The 19,356-nt window shown below is 40.4% G+C and overlaps 1 protein-coding gene across 1 annotated transcript in view; it reads right to left on the bottom strand.

Moving 5' to 3' along the window:
• LOC109036705 (homeobox protein HMX3) overlaps positions 1-19,356 on the bottom strand; it is a 77,143-nt gene that overhangs the window by 50,266 nt on the left and 7,521 nt on the right. Inside the window, exons 2-3 of the mRNA XM_019051059.2 lie at positions 3,148-3,344; positions 1,130-1,266 (exon numbers count right to left, since the gene is read on the bottom strand). Coding sequence (XP_018906604.2) covers positions 1,130-1,266; positions 3,148-3,344 — 334 coding nt within the window. The remainder of the gene's footprint in view (positions 1-1,129; positions 1,267-3,147; positions 3,345-19,356) is intronic.

Here is a 19,356-nt window from a genome sequence, read left to right as displayed (position 1 = left end):
AAGAGACACTGTAGTCAAAAATATAAAGATTGTTCGATTTGGACGAATAAAAAATGATTAACTCGTCCAGGCACACCGTGTATTGTATGGAGTGTTGCTGTTATTCGACCCTTGTCTTCAGGTCAAAATTCTTACAAAGAAGCCCCTTGCAAGAGGCGAATTTTTTGTAATTTCTCCCAGTTTTTTCTCCGTTAGGTATATGATTGAATTGCTTGTCAAATTCTGAGGTCAATTATATTTAATTGTAATTTATACATTTCTTTTTTTCCCCTTTATTTTATTTTCTGTACGGAGAAGTTTTGTTGATTTCTTCGGATTTCGAATGCTGTAACTCCTCTTCTATTCGGCCGATTTTTATGAATGAGGTCTCTTTTTATCTGTGTTTTGACGGAGAGTAAAGAAAAAATTGCTAAATACACGCGAAACATTTTTTTTTTGAAAATTGGATGAATCCTAGCGTGACGGTGAAATGGTTAATCCAGCGTAAGTAATTGAGGTATTTGAGGTGGAGGCAAGGCGGCCCAAGGCCCATTGTTCTTCGTGACGCCGACGCATTGATCAGGAGCGTGGGGAACAGAGGGGTAGGTGGATTCCTGTATGAGCCACGTTTAGCAAATGGTCTAATGAGTCTCGAGGCTCATCACAGATTGCACTTACGCTGCCCTGGCTAATGGAGCAGTGCTACCAAATTTTGAAAAGCATAACAGGGGTGTGGAGATCTGTCAAAGCAACGTTATGGACGAAACGGATCAGTGAAATTCTCATTCGAAGATTGCCGAATTGGTCAGCCATCCTCGAATCAGTTCGCTTGATTCTGCTTATATATGCATATTTTAAATCAGCGCTGCGTATTCTTAGGCTTTTTTAAAAAAAAAACAAGTAACTTAGACTCTTGGTATTCACTACACATAAACTAGAAAGCCCCAGAATGAGAAACAACTTTAAATCATAATTATTGACGGATAAATAAACTTTTTACATGCTTTGGAAAATCTCAGAAGTTCGCGGTAGTCACTTTTCTGTAAGGAACTAAGGGACTCGGTTATTGTATCGAGCAGGGTTCGAAACGATCGCAAAGGCGGTATACTACGTATACGCGCAAATAAAAATAAGCGGTACGTACTCTTACCAAAGTCTGTCTCCAAAAAATATTGGTCGAGGAGCAGGCATTCCCAAGGAATTGTAGTATTGCTGTGCTAATATCTCTAGATCATTGGTGTACTTTCTCTTCCATTTTGTCCTTCTATTTTGAAACCATATTTTTATCTGAAAAATCAAATGGTAAAATGAGCGGAAATTCGCTAAAAGGATTGTCAATCTAAACATAATTTCACCTTTTCCGGAAAGTGTATAAGGGTTGCATTTTATTTGCACGGAAAGACGTATTGCAAAGAACTCTATACGATGGTCATCCAAGAAGTTAGGTTCCTTACCTTGTATCTTCCAAACGAAAGGAGATAAATCAAATCGGTAAGAAGACACATATTAGGCATACTCTAAGCCTTAGGAAACTCAAGTTTTTGAAAATCGGTCAAATGATTCGCGAGGAAACTCAATTTTACTGAGACAACCTCCTGTCGCCGCGTGCCCACCTCCGGGGCTAGGATGAGCGGAGAGTCGATTACATCAGACTCCGGTATTCGCCTGTAAATATTACATCAAAAAGGAATTTAAAAGTTTTCATTGAGTAGGTCTTACCCTACTTCTTGACGTAGTCACTAAGTCTTTTTTGAAATTTCTGGTATCATTACAGCAGCTTCTTGATGCCTTCCGCGTAGAAGCTCTCACCTTGCCTCCGAAAACATGTCATTGACAGCGATCTGCACTTCCAAATCAGTTGCTTTGAGCCGGGAAATTATTCCCCAATCCTCCATACTCTCTTGATTTAGTCTTATGTAACTTCCATCTGTTTCCGATCGGAAAAACTTCCACGATGAAGGCGATTGCCAACCGATTTAGAGGTACAGATCGCTGCCAATGACTGATTTCGGAGCCAAGTCGAGAGCTTCTACGCGGAAGGCATCAAGCAGCTGCTGTAATTATACCAGAAATGTCAAAGAAGACGTGGAGACTACGTCAAAAAGTAGGGTAAGACCTACTCAATGAAAATTTTGACATTCCTTTTTGATGTGATGTTTACAGGCGAATACCCGAGTCTGAAGTAATCGACTCTCCGCGCATCCTGGCCGCTGAGGTGCGGGCACGCGGCGACAGGAGGATGTCTCAGTAAAATTGAGTTTTCTCGCGAATTCCTCGACCAATTTTCAAAAGCTTGGGCTTGTTTTAAAGCTTAGAGTACTTTTGCCTAGTATGTGTCTTTTTACCGATTTGATTTAACTTCTTTCCTTTGGAAGATACAAGGTAAAGAACCTTACTCTTTGGATGACCCTCGTAATTTGTCATAGAGAATGGCTTAAAATTGCTCTCGAGACGTTCAAATTTTCCAAAACTTTCCGGAAGGGCGGTCGGGGCTCCAACCCTCCCCCCTGCAGCTGGAGAAGTCCTCTAGACCCCCCTCTTTTTAAGTTCTAGGGGCGCCTTCAGGGGGTTGGGCCGCGTGGCCCCCTAGTTAAGGAAAATCGAGGGTTGCCTAGTATATCGTAAAAGCGGGGAATGTGTCTTCTTTAAGCCTGGCCGTGTGGCCGCACCAAAATGGTAATGCACTCATTTCGGAAGGTATAACTTCATTGTTGATATTTCTGATACTGTATTTAACAATTTAATTGTTAAATCAACAAAAAAAAATCAAAACCAGGTCAAGAATAATACAAAATGAGTATGCACTGTATGAGCCCAAACTTTCTAAAAGCAGATGTTGGAGATTAAGTTATTCACTTAAAGAAGGGTGACATTTGATGGAAAAATGTCAGGAGGGTCGTATTGAGATCAAAAAGGGAGAAACGTTTTCGATCCAGAGGCGATGCGTAAATGATCGATTATCGATATTACCCATTTGAAACCATTGTAAAGAATCGATTATTAAGGTGTTCGTAGCGAACACCCTGTTCATCGGTCCTTGTCTATAGGTTTAAATTGCAGATCAATCATTTTATCGCGAAGCACGCCACGCAACTACGCGAAACGCTAGAATAACGCGCGACTCAAGCGCGGATGGATCACTGTGTGGATCTTGTGCATAATACAAACCTGTGTCTCAGTGAGCTGGAGTGTCTTGGAGAGGAAGGACCTTTTAGCGACGGAGAGGTATTTGTTCCTCTGAAATTCGGCCTCAAGCGTCTTGATTTGAGATGCTGTGAAAGCAGTCCGCGGTCTTTTCCGCCGCTCGTCTTTATCTACGTCATCGTCTATGATTCCGTCCCTTCTGTTGTCCATCTCACTTTCGTCTGATCAAACAGAACAGCATGAAATTATTTGATATTTCAAGAATCTAATGAAAGATTCCTTTTTAACCAGCCAAAAACCGCCAGGATATCGAATTTCATGCAAATCCATCGGTAAACAGCCGTAAAACTGATTTCCCGCCATGTTTCCGCCGCCATTTTGAAGTTTGTCAAAATTTCAGATATCCAATGAAAGATTCGTTCTTCTCGTGCCGAAATACCCTCAGATACCAATTTTCATGCAAATCCAACGATATGCAGCCTATATATCCACTTCCTGCTCTAGGCCGCCATTTTGACCGCCGCTATTTTGAAAAGGACTGACTTTTCTGGAAAACCAATGCCAGAATCGTTTTTCTCATCTCGAAAAACCCTAGGATTCGGAGTTTCACACCAATCCGTCAATAAACAACGGAGATGCCACATTTCCGCCATTTTGAACTTTGACCGGCCGCCATTTTGTCAAAAATGAACATTTTGACCTGCGGTTTGCGCCAAAAATTTTCTTTTTTTATTATCTTTCGAATGAGGTATCACAAAGGGGGGGGTTGTCATTTGAAAAAAAAAGTTAGCCCCCGCCCCCCAAAATATTGGAGGGACCAAAAAGTTGCTACTTTAGACCGAGGAATATTCCCAAAGTTTCAAACTTCTATCTCAATTTGGAAAAAAGTTACAGTGGTGGTCAGTGACTTTTGGATAACCCTGTATATAGACATACCGTCCGTGTTCCGGGCTCCGAGGCGGAAAGTTCCAGGCGTAGCACCAGGAGCAGTCGAAGCTACGGCGCTGGCACCCGGCATCTTCGACGTCTGAGCCCGGAATGGGCGGTATGTCTATACATATAGCCCGTAACTTCTTTTTCAGTGAGCTCACTACCGAACTAGGTGGGGAAAAAACGCTCATAATCATCGTATCAATTGCTAAATTTTAAAACCACGCTGTCGTACTAAGGAAGAACGCCGTATGAGCATTTGCAGTGTCTTTCTCCAAATAAAACATGTATTATTCAAGAATCTTATGTAGCTTTTCTCGAAATTTTTAGATACTTTCTTAGATTCAATTGCCATTGAAATTGTTTAAAAAATGTAAAGAAAAATAGGTAATCACAATTTTACCGGGTAATTAGTTTTTATAATTGAAGGAAATGCGGCAACACCTGAGAACCCACGCGGCGTTTTTCCTCAGCACGGCAGTATTTGTCTCAATTGCGAAGTTTCAAAATTTCTGCTCCCATATTTCCTTCTTTTAAAAAGCAACTCTATAACCTAAAATTCATGCTGAGTATTGACACGCAGGGAAGAAAAATCAATAATTTTTCAAGATTTCGTTTCAACTATATGGACCTAGCTATGAGAGGTGCTCATCGAATGATGACCCTAAACAGGAGGGCCGTTGGAAAAGGGTAGCTCGACACCGTCATCTCTAGCTCATACTCCGCGCCCGTCAGTCACACGGGACTCACGTCGCACAGCACCCAGCGGACATCATGCAGCCGGCTGGCTTGCCCTTTTCCAACGGCCCTGTTTAGGGCCATCACTCGATGAGCACCTCTCATGGCTTAGTCCATATTAGCCAATGAGCTGCGCTGCGCTGGTTGGAGGAGTGGTGGCTAGCCGCCACAACTAGTTTTCCAAACATAATGTAAAGTTTAACGGGAAGTCTGCGACATCGCAAACGAAGATACGTGGTTCTGCATTGTAGGCACTGATATGTAATTTTTACTCGCTGGGAAGGGGTCAACACTTAAATACTTAGAAAGAAGAGGTTGGAGATGTGAAAAAATCTACAATCGGGGTAGAAAAGGAGGAAAAAGTGCGTCACGCAATACTTACTCCCACCGTTGTTTGTGCTTATTCCCTTCTTTTACTCTTTTTCCAACAAAAAGAGAACTATTCTTGTCACATCTACAATTTAACATTTAATGCTTAACATAATGAGCCGAACCAAGCGTGCAGCGCGTAGTTGAACACGGATTCAATTTTCACGATTCTGACTAGAGATATTTTCCGTCTTAATGGGGTACGTCGCAGTGTCGCGCACATTGGGAGTTTAACCAACAAAATTGGCCAAAATTCATATCTTGGCCAAGACATTATAGGTATATACCGGGTGTCCGTAAAGTAACTGAAAAGTGGGTATAATTTTTGAACAAAAAAAGATAGAAGGTCGCGGTTTGTGGCATTCTTCATCATCCAGAGGGGGAAATTTTTCGATGGAGGGTTTTTCTTGGTGGACTCCCCTGGGGGGCCCCAAGGGGGGGCAACTTTCAAAATTCAAATAGCAACCCCCATTTTTTTAGACATGGTTAAAAAGAACTTAAAAAGACAAGAAAAATGACGCAAATAAAATTAAAATCGGTTCACTCGTTCAAAAGTTACAGCCGGTCAAAATTTTAAATTGACCACTTTTCAAAAAATCACCGTTGAGCTCCAAATTACCGAAAAAACAAAAACAAACCTGGAATCAAAAGTTTGAAAACTGCCCTTTAAGGCAAGGAAAAACAACTGACGTTGTCACAAGTTTGGATGGCACTGTTTCAAAATAAAATTTCGGAAAATTCAACATGGCGGCAAATTCGAGGAAACGCGAATAATGAAAATTCCAGAAACCGTTATCTTTCAAATACCCTCTAGTTTAAGGAAATCAGTGGTATCAACTTTTTTTCCTTTATTTGGCCAAGTAAGAGCAATAATTTGCTGACTTTAAAGTTGTCAAGCGGGACGCCTTCAATCGTTGGAGTATGCGACATCACATGCACAGGATTAAGTGTGCTGTCAAAAAATGAAGCCGATGTGAAAAAGCGCTCCTCCTTTGGGATGCTTTAGTAATGTTCAAGGTCCTCATCCTCAAAAAAGAAGAAAAGAGAAATTAAGCAATTTTTACCCACAAACTAGGTGAGCCAAAAAAACATGGTATATCCTGATGGGATAGAGGCGGTTGACATTTTTGACATTTCTCTATCTGAAAATTGAAAACGAAAGAATAATTGTGATTCTCTAATTCCTGGCACTCCAAGTTGGCAAGAAGGATATCTGCTACGCTTTCAATTCCGAAAACGCCGTTCTACTCTTGATTATTATCTGAGTTGAGATTATCGTATTGACAGCCTCAACCTCACGATTTGAGGAACCGATATTTTAGGTAATATCTGATGCAATATCTGATCGGTAACACTATTTACGAGTCTGAAATCAGTATGCTAAGTTCTCTTGATCATACTGCGTTCTGATTTAGGCAATTACTATTGTAAATTTACTATTGTTTGCAGCAAAATGAAGATAACTTTGAACATTTGACGGAATAACAGAGCATCAGGTATAAGATCTTCCACTTTAAAAAATAATAATAATAAAAAATTGCTCAATTTTTCTTTTCTTCTTTTTTGATGAGGACCTTGAACATTACTAAAGCATCCCAAAGGAGGAGCGCTTTTTCACATCGGCTTCATTTTTTGACAGCACACTTAATCCTGTGCATGTGATGTCGCATACTCCAACGATTGAAGGCGTCCCGCTTGACAACTTTAAAGTCAGCAAATTATTGCTCTTACTTGGCCAAATAAAGGAAAAAAAGTTGATACCACTGATTTCCTTAAACTAGAGGGTATTTGAAAGATAACAGTTTCTGGAATTTTCATTATTCGCGTTTCCTCGAATTTGCCGCCACGTTGAATTTTCCGAAATTTTATTTTGAAACAATGCCATCCAAACTTGTGACATAACGTCAGTTGTTTTTCCTTGCCTTAAAGGGCAGTTTTCAAACTTTTGATTCCAGGTTTGTTTTTGTTTTTTCGGTAATTTGGAGCTCAACGGTGATTTTTTGAAAAGTGGTCAATTTAAAATTTTGACCGGCTGTAACTTTTGAACGAGTGAACCGATTTTAATTTTATTTGCGTCATTTTTCTTGTCTTTTTAAGTTCTTTTTAACCATGTCTAAAAAAATGGGGGTTGCTATTTGAATTTTGAAAGTTGCCCCCCCTTGGGGCCCCCCAGGGGAGTCCACCAAGAAAAACCCTCCATCGAAAAATTTCCCCCTCTGGATGATGAAGAATGCCACAAACCGCGACCTTCTGTCTTTTTTTGTTCAAAAATTATACCCACTTTTCAGTTACTTTACGGACACCCGGTATAAGCTCCGGGACCTCCTAATTTTGCGTAACTTGTAACGCTTAGTTCCAGAGTTCTACCGGGCCGATTTTCATGATTTTTGTGGTTATCGACGGGCAATTGTCTCTATAAGATTAGCCCGTTCTATTCAGTTTTTCAAAATATGACCCAGGTTTCTCTTTACATTACATGGTGAAGTTGCGAGTTCTCCCATTTAAACAATGTAAATTTATACTTTTTGTCATAGTTCGCTTGAGCATTCTGCCGATTTCCAGCCGATTTCCATGATTTTTGCGTAAATTGACAGGTAAGAGGCCCTAGATAACTAGATAAGCCCGCTCTAATCAGATTTTGGAAATAGGACCCAGGTTTTTTTTAAAATCACGTTATAAAATTAAGTGAATTTACAGAATGCTCCGGGACTGCTACCGCTATACGCGGGAGGATGCGCAGTGGTCGAGGAGGTTGCTCAGTAGCTGGATAGCCTGCGCATCAGCTCTTTACTTATCTTAAATTCACGCCGTGACCTTTAGACGAGCGGTGGCCAAGTCGTCTAAGACGTCGGATACGTCCACTTTGATCACAGTGTGAGTTTCATCCCCGACTCCTGATTTTCTTAATCATTACCTGATTTTCATTGTTCGTTATTTTACTGCAATATTTCATCAAGCAGTCTTTCCAAGACGCGTCCTTTTGACTTCAAAACAATTTTTTTTTTCTTTAAGTATTCATCAAAACCAAAAAGTATTTCTTTCAAAAAGTAAAGTATACCTCAAATCGTATTTTTTTACGGGAAAAATAAAACTACCACTGTAATGAGGGTAAAAACTAGCAGTGAACTCCGACACAGTGTGTTGATAAGGCGCGTCATTAACTGGCACATATCAACCCCTTTAGTCTTCATTTATACAGAGATTTCAAAATAAGCAAGCAGCACAAAAAGAGAATTCACGATTCAACACTGCGAGGTCAACGACGCACCTTGACAAGACCGTGTATTGTGAATGTAGAAAGCCATTCGAACGAGTTTACGTTTTTTGATCTGCCTCAAGCAAAATCTTATCATATTCTTGAAGAAAAGTGCTACGGAATAATTAAAGCGAAGAAAGGAAACATTCTGTCGAACTCCTGAAAGATAAAGTCCATTTAAAGGTATTTGGGGGCAAAAATACCCAAATCATCGGTATTATAAATCCCGTTAGGTATATTATTGAAAATAAAATGACTCTATATAAATGCAATTGCATTAAATATATCTTGATTTTGTTATTTTAAACGGCTTTCCATGAGAAGAAGTTCAACCATGTCCATGCTTTATTCATTCATGAATTGAACGTAAGCAATCTACATCCCGAAAATCTACTGATTTGCCGTAAAAAATTTCAGAAACTTGATATACCAGGTCGATGCACCCACTCGTTGAATTCACCAAACAATTTCGTGAGTGCAAATATGTAAAAATCAATATGCTATAGTCATTTTGGGTGCAATTATTTTTCATGAAACAATAATAATTTCAATCCCGAAAAACCATCCATTTAATTTCCGTATAAAATCGAAAAAATCGAAATGAGTCAACTCCCTGACGTGAAAAATAGATTCTACGTGTAAAAATACGTACGTATCGATTTTAGCCGCTTTGCCTGCCTCTCCTCGTTATTTACAAACCGTTTATATTCATCTCAAAATTTCTCTCAGAGCTTTGTGTTATTATCAGCTTCCATTTAAATCCCGGTTCGATGACCGAATCGGCTGCCCAAAAAGCAGGCCATTTTTGAAAGGTTCTATGAGAAATTCGTGTTATTATCGGCTCTCAGGAAATCACCCCATGGCTAAAATTGGGGGTACCTATAAATGTTTGAGTGCTTAAAATAATCATATTCAAGAAACTAAGGCATTAAAGTATGGAGTCAATTTCTTTTTAATAATATAACGGGATTTACAACCGGTGATTTAGCTATTATAGCCCCAGAATGCTTTTAAAGCGCCTTTACTTTCCAGAATCTTGACAGAATTTTTTTTGGCTTAAACGATTTAAGAGACACTGTAGTTAAAAAATATGAAGAATTTTCGATTTTGACAAAAGAAAATGTTCGTTCAGGTACACCGTGTGTTGTATGGAGTACTGCTGCTATTCAACCCTTGTTTTCAGGTCAAAATTCTTATGAGGAAGCCCCTTGCAAGAGGCGAATTTTTTGTAATTTCTCTCAATTTATTCTCCGTTATATAAAAAAATTGCTTGTCAAATTCTGAGGTCAAATATATTCAATTATAATTTATACATTTCTTTTTTTTCCTTCATTTCATTTTTTCTTTAAAGAAATCGAGGTTTTAACGATTTCTTCGAATTTCAAATAATGTAACTTCTCTTCTATTCGGCCAATTTTTATGAATGCGGCCTCGTTTTATTCGTGTTGTAACAGGGAGTAAGGAAAAAATTGCTAAATACACGCGAAACAATTTTTTTGAAAATTTCCCATGATCCCAGCGTGACGGTGAAATGGGTAATCGAGTGAAAGTTATTAGGTATGACTTCGGCGAGGGCCGCCTTTTGTTCTTCAGCTGGGAAGCGACGCGGCGAACCAAGCCACGATCGGGACACTGCCAGGGTTTGTGCCTGCCTGTGCTCTGTTTTGGCCTGATAGGGGAGAGAATTTCTGTATGGGCCACGGTTAGCTTATGAATCTAATGAGTCTTGAGGCTCATCACAGATTGCACTTACGGCTGTCCTGCCTGGCCCTGGCTATCAGAGCAGTGGTACCAAATTTTGAAAAGTATAACAGGGGTGTACATATCTGTCTATGCAACGTTTTAAACAAAACGGAAGAGTGACATTCTCATTGGAAGAGTGCCGACTTGCTCAGCAATCCTCGAATCAGTTCGTTTGCTTCTGCTTATAAATGCATATTTTAAATTAGCGCTGAGCATTCTTAGGTTTTTTGTAAAAAAACCAAGTAACGTAGAGTCTTGGTATTCATTACGCATAAACTAGAAAGTCCCAGAATGAGAAACAACTTTAAATCCTAATTATTGACGGATTAGTAAACTTTTTACACGCTTTGGAAAATCTCAGAAGTTCGCGGTAGTCACTTTCCGGTAAGGAACCAAGGGACTCGGTTATTGTATCGAGTGGGGGGTCGAAACGACCGCAAAGGCGATATACTACGTATACGCGCCAATAGGGCCGCGAAGCGGCCCATTGATGGCACGGAGCGCCTCCAAGGGGTTGGGCCGCGTAGTGGCCAGGGGGCGTCCCCCCCAGTTTACTTTCATCATTAATCATCATCATCTCATTAATATAAACTTCGAAGGTTTCAGACTTTCAGCGATTCTACCTTTTTCTATTTCACTCGAGAGGTTGCTAGATTTTGCGATAAATGTGAATTTTTTACATGGATTTGAATCGGGAAGAGTGCTAAAAAAGCAACTTAGCTTGCAACAATAGAGTCCGGGAGGGACGAGAGGCTGCCTTCCTGGTAAACCCCATGATTTAGCCGGAAATGTCATTAACAAAATTGATTCCGTTTGAAGCATCAATTGTATACTAGGGGAGAGCTATTTTAAAATAATAATTGTAAATGGACAAAGATGCTACAGAAAAGGAAAAAGGAAAGGGAAAGGAAATGAAATGAGGGTATGATTACTAATATACAATCAGAGAGAATAAAACAAAAACATCATAGAAACTCATATGGGATGAAAGTATATAAGAAAAAAACACAAGTGGGCTCATTGCGATTCGGAACTCGAACTATACTATTGTTGAGCAGTTTTTAGACCCCTACGCCACCGATAATATTCTTAAGAAGTTAAGATGAACTTTTGCTACTTCAGCGAATCAAATTGCGGAAGGAGATCCATGGATTGTCTTTTTCCGCCACCCGATGGGATGACGTTCCAGTCAAATGCGTTTTTGAAGAAATGATCGATTCCCATCATCGCTTCATCCACACACATCTATTCATGTGCAAATGATGGCACGCTCCGGCGACAAGGTTCTATGGCGAAATTATTTTTGCCTCCAGAGTCTCCAAAATGTATACATCTTAGCGATCAAACGTCCAATCATTGAGAAAAATGGCTCGCGGAGCGAGCCGAATGTCACTCGCACGCGAGTGATCGGGGGTCCAGGGGGCGTAGCCCCTTGGCGGGCCGTGACGGACGCGCAAAGCGCGTCCAGCACGGCTAGTATAAATAGACAATCAAGACACACTTCCGCTTAAATTCAAACATTTTTTAGATACGTGAAAAAGCTAGGCTCTTTGGAACCGCAATCTGCCCACGCTACTGCAAATAAAATGGAGACTTTTTTCCGAGTGCCTGAATGAAAAGGAAATTTTAAAAAATATTTTTCATATGCATCGAATAGCCACTAAATAGGCTAAGTACGCACTTAAGCACCACAAGGCATTCTTCCCATCAAAATTGTACGTAGAAAGCTAAGGACGCATTAAAACGTTTCAAAGTTTACTGACAAGTACGGAAATAAAAGTTTTTTTTCTACTTGGAAGTTAATTCACACTTCAAATTAACAAAAGAAAAAGACAAAAAAAGGGAGTTTACTTGAGAGAAACTCAAGACTAATTTCGGTATATTTTACGATGGATGAATTCTTCCGTGGACTGAATTTTTGTTGGAAAAGATTAAAGGTACCTTGTATCAGAGGGAAGGCAACGCGAGTGAAACTAATCTAAAGGCCTTGTCTCCACGGGACTTTTTCATGGGATTTGTCCCAAGTTCAAATCGCAGGAATGAAACTTTTGGGATTTTTCCCAGTCACCGTCTTCACGGGTCGGGGCTCATACGATCCTGCGACCCGGCGACAAGTTTGCGAGGCAATGTAATTTAGTAAAAATCGATTGTTTAATAGGGATTAAAATAATAATTGAACACGATTGACAATCGGACACATCATTATAACTAAACAAACACGAATAGTGGAGTAACCAACAAAATATCGCATCGTTCAATTTCACTTTTTCTTCCTCTCTTCAGTTAGTCCTAGGGGTACAAGGACCACACTACTTGATACTGGGAAAAATATTGAGTTAGTCAATATATTTTTCCCGACTATGTGAATGGGATTTTTTCCTGGGACAAATCCCGTGAAACGGCCCGTGGAGACAAGACCCTAGATCGGTATTTACCTTACCTCTATAATAGTTTAGGCAAATTGGTGTATTGGTTGATTTCAAAGCCTACTTCGGCTAGCGTTGATTATGGGTTTTCTCGCTTGGGCAGTTTGAATTTACTAATTAGGTAATATATAAATCAGGAACCTTTATTCCTCATTTCTGAGTTAATATTGGAGGTTTTCAATGTGTTTCACGTATTTTTTAAAGAAAAAAGAATTTAAAGAATTTTTACGATAAAACATGCACGGCGTGGCGGATTCATTATTGAAATTGATGGACAAAGAAGACAGTAAAAAAGTGGAGCATTCCTATCGGTGCAAGCGAGTGGTTGTTATGGGCAAAGGCAGTAAGTATAGGGTAACTCCCGAAAAATATCCAAGTAGCATTGATCGCGATAAGTTGCGATTTGGTCGGAGAATGTATCGCGATTTTATCTGTGTTGATTTGTTGCAATATTATCGGATAAAAAATTGCAATGATTGAGATAAAATTTCGATTTTATCGAACGCAATTTTATAGAGATAAAATTGAGACAAGATCGAGGATAATTGCTCAGACATTGACGATCCTAGTGATTTTGTTGCCAAAAAATCGTAAAAAAATCCTAATTTTATTTCAAAATAACCCGATTTTTCGGGTACTTAAAAAATACTACATGGGTCAAATAGTCCGGCATTTTCTCCCTTAGTCTATAAAAACCACTCTTTTGAACCAAGAGGATCACTCTATGCCTTTGTCTCCTTTGTTTATAGTTTTTTCTGTCAATTTAGAAAATCAGCTCGATAGGTAGTCAGTTTCGAAGGTGAAAAGTGAACTGTGCGCCTGCGACAGGAGTCGGCTGAAAGCTGCAACGACTGTTTTAACGGATATTAGCGCGGAGAGGATAAGTTAATTGGTCTGCAAGAAAGTAAGGGAAGAGATGAAAAGATGAGCAACAAAGTAAACACTGTGACAAGGCGACGCGACGCGACTACGTGACGCGCGGCGTCTTGCAAAAGGCGAAGACTATGACCGGCACGGTGCAAGAAGCATCGACGAAAAATAACTGAGAATGTGAGAGCGACGAATCCACAAGAGACGCGCTCAGCAGCTCTACAGATTTCAGCTGAATATTTTTTTTTTCTTTTTTAAGCGTGCCAGTAGGGCTCGCTTTTTGAAATCACTCGGATGTACCATAGTACAGCACACCGATCAACCAATGCTATTCAACGGGCCGTCCAAATATTTTTTTCCTCGGACCCGTTTTCTTGTCTTTGAACCATTATACTGTCAAGCCCTGATGGTCTCTTACCAAAAAACCGAATGAACTGCTAATTGGGAACCCTTGAGAACATTTTCCTGTCAAAACCGTATTATTTCATTTGACAAAAACCTCATAGAAGCTTTCTTACGCTCGGAGGACTCAACTCCAGAACCTTCTTTCCCGCCAAAACTGTTTAGCCAATGAGCGTCTTGCACTGCAAGTGCAATCTGTGATGAGCCTCGTGACTCTTTATACCATGTACTAACCGTGGCCCCTGCAGAAATCCACTCAAACCACTGCAGTTATCTCCCGATATAGCTTTGGGTGTCAGGTTTCGAGCAAGGCAATAAAAGACGGCGAGGAGAGGGTCGCCTCGTCGAACCTATTATCTTCCACGCCCGATTAACCATTCACCGTGACGCCAGGATCCACCAAATTTTCACAAAAATTGTTTTCCGTCTATTTAGCGAGTTTTTCCTTACTTTCCGTTAAAGTACAAATAAAAAGAGACCTCATTTGTAAAAATCGGCCGAATAGGAGAGAAGTTACAGTTCGAAATCCAAAGAGATTAACTCAACGCGATTTCGATGCACGACAGTTCGCCCAAATCACGGTCGTGCGAAATGCCGCATATCAGCTTAAAATCAAGATAATTGGACGGAATCTTTAAAATCAATTTACATTCAACGTTCATGAATCAATATTTTCTCCCAAATTTAGCAAAAAGTACCAATTGATGCAAATAACAAAGACGTGAAAATAGTAGGTATGTGTCCAACATTTTAGTTATTCGGCACGCTTTTCCAACATATTCATGTTGGATTTTTCTGCTTGTTTTTCTATTGTTTAATGGCTTTGTGTCAAGTACCTGCAGTCAACTTTAGACTAGTGCAGCTGAATATTTCGAAGCCTTTTTTCAATGTCCATAAGCGTACCTAGGTCATTTTGCTAGGGGAGCCTTATCTTCCTACCACCGGAGGATCTGGGGGGTAAGAAATACCCCTTTGTCCAGACGCGGGGTCGGGCGGGCCTATACAATGGACAGTTTTAGAACTTTTTTCGGAAAGCCATGATAGTAAGAGCTTAAAAGTTGCCATTTGGCATAAAAATAAAGCTCAGTTTTTTTAAAGAACTTTTGGATGATATCCTGAGTCCGGCCCTACAACACATTTGTTGTCAAATTTGGCCCCACTGCTGCCAGATTGAACTACTAATGTGTTCAATTATATGTATTATATCTTACCGTCAGTCTGAGCATACTGTACTAAAAAGTACTCAAGTTAGGTGGCTGGAACATTTTTCCAGCGATATCCACGAATCAGAAGCCCACTCTAGCCCGGAGGTAATTTTTCATTTCTGAGGGATATGGCATTTTGTTTAGCACTCCCCTGCATCCTAACCTTACATATACCGTATAATAGTGAGTCGGAGTCTACCCATAAGTCTCGTTAGCCATAATACAAAGTATGAACTGTAATAGCTCGGGGTCTATACAACACTATCAAAGAAACAGAAGAACTAATGACTAAGTAGGTGCAATCCGAGCGGGCCTCGGAGGGCCGCCGGATCGAGCCACCGAGGCTCGACCGGAGAGGATTTGACAGGGAGAAAAAAACGGGCGGTGCCCGATACCCTCCCGAGATTCCCTCCCGGATCCGATTCCCTCCCGCTGCCCAAGTCCGTTTCCGATTTCCTCCCGCTAATGACCTTTATTAAATGAAGCGGCAACGCCGCATTAATCATTCCACTTACCATTTCCAGAGTGTAGATTCACAAAATTATGATGAACTGATGAAGAAAGTGGGCTAGGTTGATAGAAAGCTCCCAAAGTCTGTTTCATATGTATGCCTGAAACAAAATTTGAGAACCCTCTCCCCCCTCTAACCCTCTTCATGGCTGCGGCTTCATGGCTTAAATTTGAGCGGTATTTTTTAATTTTAGTTACATCCCAGTAAAATCCCATGGTCCATCGACTGATAAATTTGACAATAAATGTTGTAAGTATTTATGATTCAAGTGTCTGATACTGAAATACCGCGCTGCCGTACTGAGAAAATCTGTCGTATGAGGATTCGAGAGTTGTCAAATTCCTCATGGTAAATTGTTTATTTTTGAGGTAAGTTGTGAATATTTTCTCTTGAAATTTTCAAGTCACATTTTAAAGCACATTATCTGCTCGCACTGATGAGGAGACAAGATTAATGCGGCGTTGCCGCTTCATTTTATGAAAGGTCATTAGCGGGAGGGAATCGGAAACGGACTTGGGCAGCGGGAGGGAATCGGATCCGGGAGGGAATCTCGGGAGGGACTCGGGCGCCGCCCAAAAAAACTTAACACTATCTTGAGTTGGATTGGAGTGGCCCGCCGCCCCGGCCTCCCCCGCACACTCCGTCACCATTGCAAACACAACTGCACCCCTACCCCCCAAAGGAGTGAAAACTTAAAAAGTACTCACATTTTACTGGAAAAAGACGCGTTCTGGACTACGGAAGAAGCTACGACTGATAACTCCCACCAATCAGGTGTCGTCCACTCCCCTCCAACAGGGGCGCTGCTCTGGTGAGGTGAGAGACAAGTGGCTGAAACCTGACCGGCGGCGGGAAGATTGAATTATAAATTGTCTGGCTTGCTACAGAGCAAAATAAAACCTATGAAAATTAATAAAAAAATAAAGGTAGTATTTAGGCGCACTTTTTTGGGATTTTGGCGGAGCAGGATTGCGTCCCCTAAGGCATTCCCTGCAAGTTGGGGGTGTCCTATTCTGACCTATATCGCTTGCAATGATTATAAAAATATTGTGAATTGCATTTTAATTCCATGCGTTTGACGGGCCTTGAACGAATCCTGGCAATTTCTCGAAGAAATCGAAAACTTGGCAACAAAGATGACGACGGGGCGGGCTTAAGATATTAGAAGATTCTGAAAAAAAACTGAGCTTTATTTTTACTCCAAAACGCAATTTTTTAGCTCCGACCATCTCGGAATTTCGAAAGAAGTTCCGAAACACCCCCTCCCCTACCCTCAGGAAGGCTCTCCCCAATTTTTTTTTTTTTTTTTTTTTTTTTTTCTAATTTAACTTTATTTGGACGCATTTTGAGGCTTCCAAAACGGAAAGTTTCCATTAAATTCTGCGGAAAAATTACGTTTATTTGTTGTTTATCTTCAGCAAAGAATACTTTCAAATTGTTGCATTGAATAGATCCGAATCATTATTGAAATCTTAACTGTATTTGGACGCATTTTGAGGCCTTCATGATGAAAATTTTAGAAAATACTAAGTGAATGAACACGGTGTTTTCAATTTAGACTCTTCATTTAGAGGGATAATCATCCTCGGCCTTAATTTAACATCCAGCGCGAAAACGCGACAGCGTTATCTTGAAACGTTGCTACTACGTTACTTCAAAACGTTGCGCTCCGCGGACAAAAGCAACGTCTTCTCAACGTTGTGACAACGTTAGCCAGGAACACTACCTGATTTTTTGCGACGTTGCTACAACGTTGCTGCAACGAACAATTGCCGGGCGGGCTCTGCCTCTAATGAAAAAATTCAAAGATTTTGGAGTACAATTGGTTTCTGATTTTTAGAGGGCATCTTGCAAATTTTTAATTTTAGTTTGATTGACAATATACTCATGTGCTGCTTACTTGATTTTCTGCCGGCCTCGCGGCGCGTCAATTTTTTTAAATAAAGTTGAACCATCTGCTTTTCTAGGTGCTACCACACAACTAAATTCTAAAAAGCATAGCTGCCACGGGAAATTCAGGAGTTTATTAGAAAAAAAATGAAGACAAAAATAAATACTCAAAAGTTATCGATAGCAGAGGATTGCCCAAATACGTCCACTTTTAACAGTAATAACAGTGTATCACAAAAATTGCAACGTCGCTTTCCCTTAAAGATCAAAAATTCTTTAGGTGCGCGACAAAGCGGAGTGTGTATTACTAAGTTCACAGAGGCTAGGGTGGTTCATTTGAGATGAATTGGTTGATATTTCTTTCTCCCTATTCTCCGCAGAGCTTTGAGGGAACCCGTTGATAGTGTGGAAGTTTTAAATGGTGCATAATATTTAGAGAAGCGCTCGAGATTGGTAAGGGGGTGGGGGTCGAGGAGACACCTCCGGCCGCGTCGCGCGCTCTAAAATGATGCGGAAACGGCTATAAATCAAAGCACGCGGGGTGCTCATTAGACGGTGGCTCGAGTTAGTTTTCGGGGACTCGCATCTTGTTCTGTCTCATCGCTAACGAGCATGTGGCTCGGGCCATGTCGTCTCATCAGCCCAATTATCTACCACTTACCAACAAAGATATATTGGCTAATCGCTTACGCATTACGCCAGCTTAACTTTACCTCTCGATGAACTATTACATCCAGCTTTTGTGTCGATATACACATTCGCGCTTTATGTCTTCGGTTTCCGTGACAAAAGAGCAGCTTGACTCAATCATTGTTTTCTCTCTTTAGTGGAATAATTATGTGAGATTGTAAGAAGGAAAAATAAGTTGATGGGTGCAACAACGTCGTTTTGATGCAGTTATGCGTGTTGATTTGTGTCACTTTTTCTTATGTCAGATTGACGCAGAGGACTTGGTTGCTCAATACAAGTTTGTGTTACATCGACCGTAACCGTAGGTTACTTTGAAACATCGGGACATGAAGAGAGTATCCTGCAAAACTTATGTACTCTTGTTTCCCTCCCCGACACTTGGAGGTTTGTGACTTGTGAGTGGCTAACGCATTGGATTATCACCGATGCGATCAAGGCTCGAATCTTACAACTGGCGCCTAATTTTAATGAGGTTGCAAATTTTCGACCCAATAATTTGGCCGCTTCAACACAAAGATTCGGTCGATTTGACACAGAAAAGACTGACAAACAAATATTCAACCAACAGCTTGCGTGTTTCACTTCTCATTTTAACATAAAATTTTGGTTACTTTTTCTTACCTAAAGTGTAGAATTTAAAAAAAAAGCTTCTATAAAAATATCCGATAAAGTCTAGGGGGATGCGGAGAAAAAGGGCTGTCGTCCTGTTTAGAATCACGGTTGCGCTTTCAATACAGCATACTGAAAAACAGTTACGAAAACTCACGCGGCGGACACAATGTAGGGATCGTAAGCGACACTATGTCAAACAGTGGGAGGAAACTCTTGGTCGTGCTTACAATGCCGGCATTGTTTGGGACAAAGCACAGCACATCTCATCGTTGTTATTACCACGAGTTCATTGTAACACGTACTTAAGTACTGCTCGGCCTACCATGACTGGTATGAGTAAAAATGTACCGGTAGATATCGACAGAAGTAAAAATAAGTACATTTCAACGATAAATAATTGCTCAACTGGTTTCAAGTAAATAATAAAAAATTAAATTGGAGAAACCACGCATCTCCTTTGGCGGCACCACTGATTGTCTGTCAAACCTTATATTTTCCTTAAAAAACTAGTCAATTCGATTTCTTGAAAATCTCCTTGATTTTCCTCTGATCTCGTTTTAAAATCTCTCAAATTTCCAACAAAATGGCGAC

Source organism: Bemisia tabaci, chromosome 2 (assembly GCF_918797505.1).
Source record: "Bemisia tabaci chromosome 2, PGI_BMITA_v3".
Taxonomy (NCBI): domain Eukaryota; kingdom Metazoa; phylum Arthropoda; class Insecta; order Hemiptera; family Aleyrodidae; genus Bemisia; species Bemisia tabaci.
The sequence above is the reverse complement of the archived record's forward strand: the minus strand, read 5'-3'. Positions and strand labels throughout refer to the sequence as shown.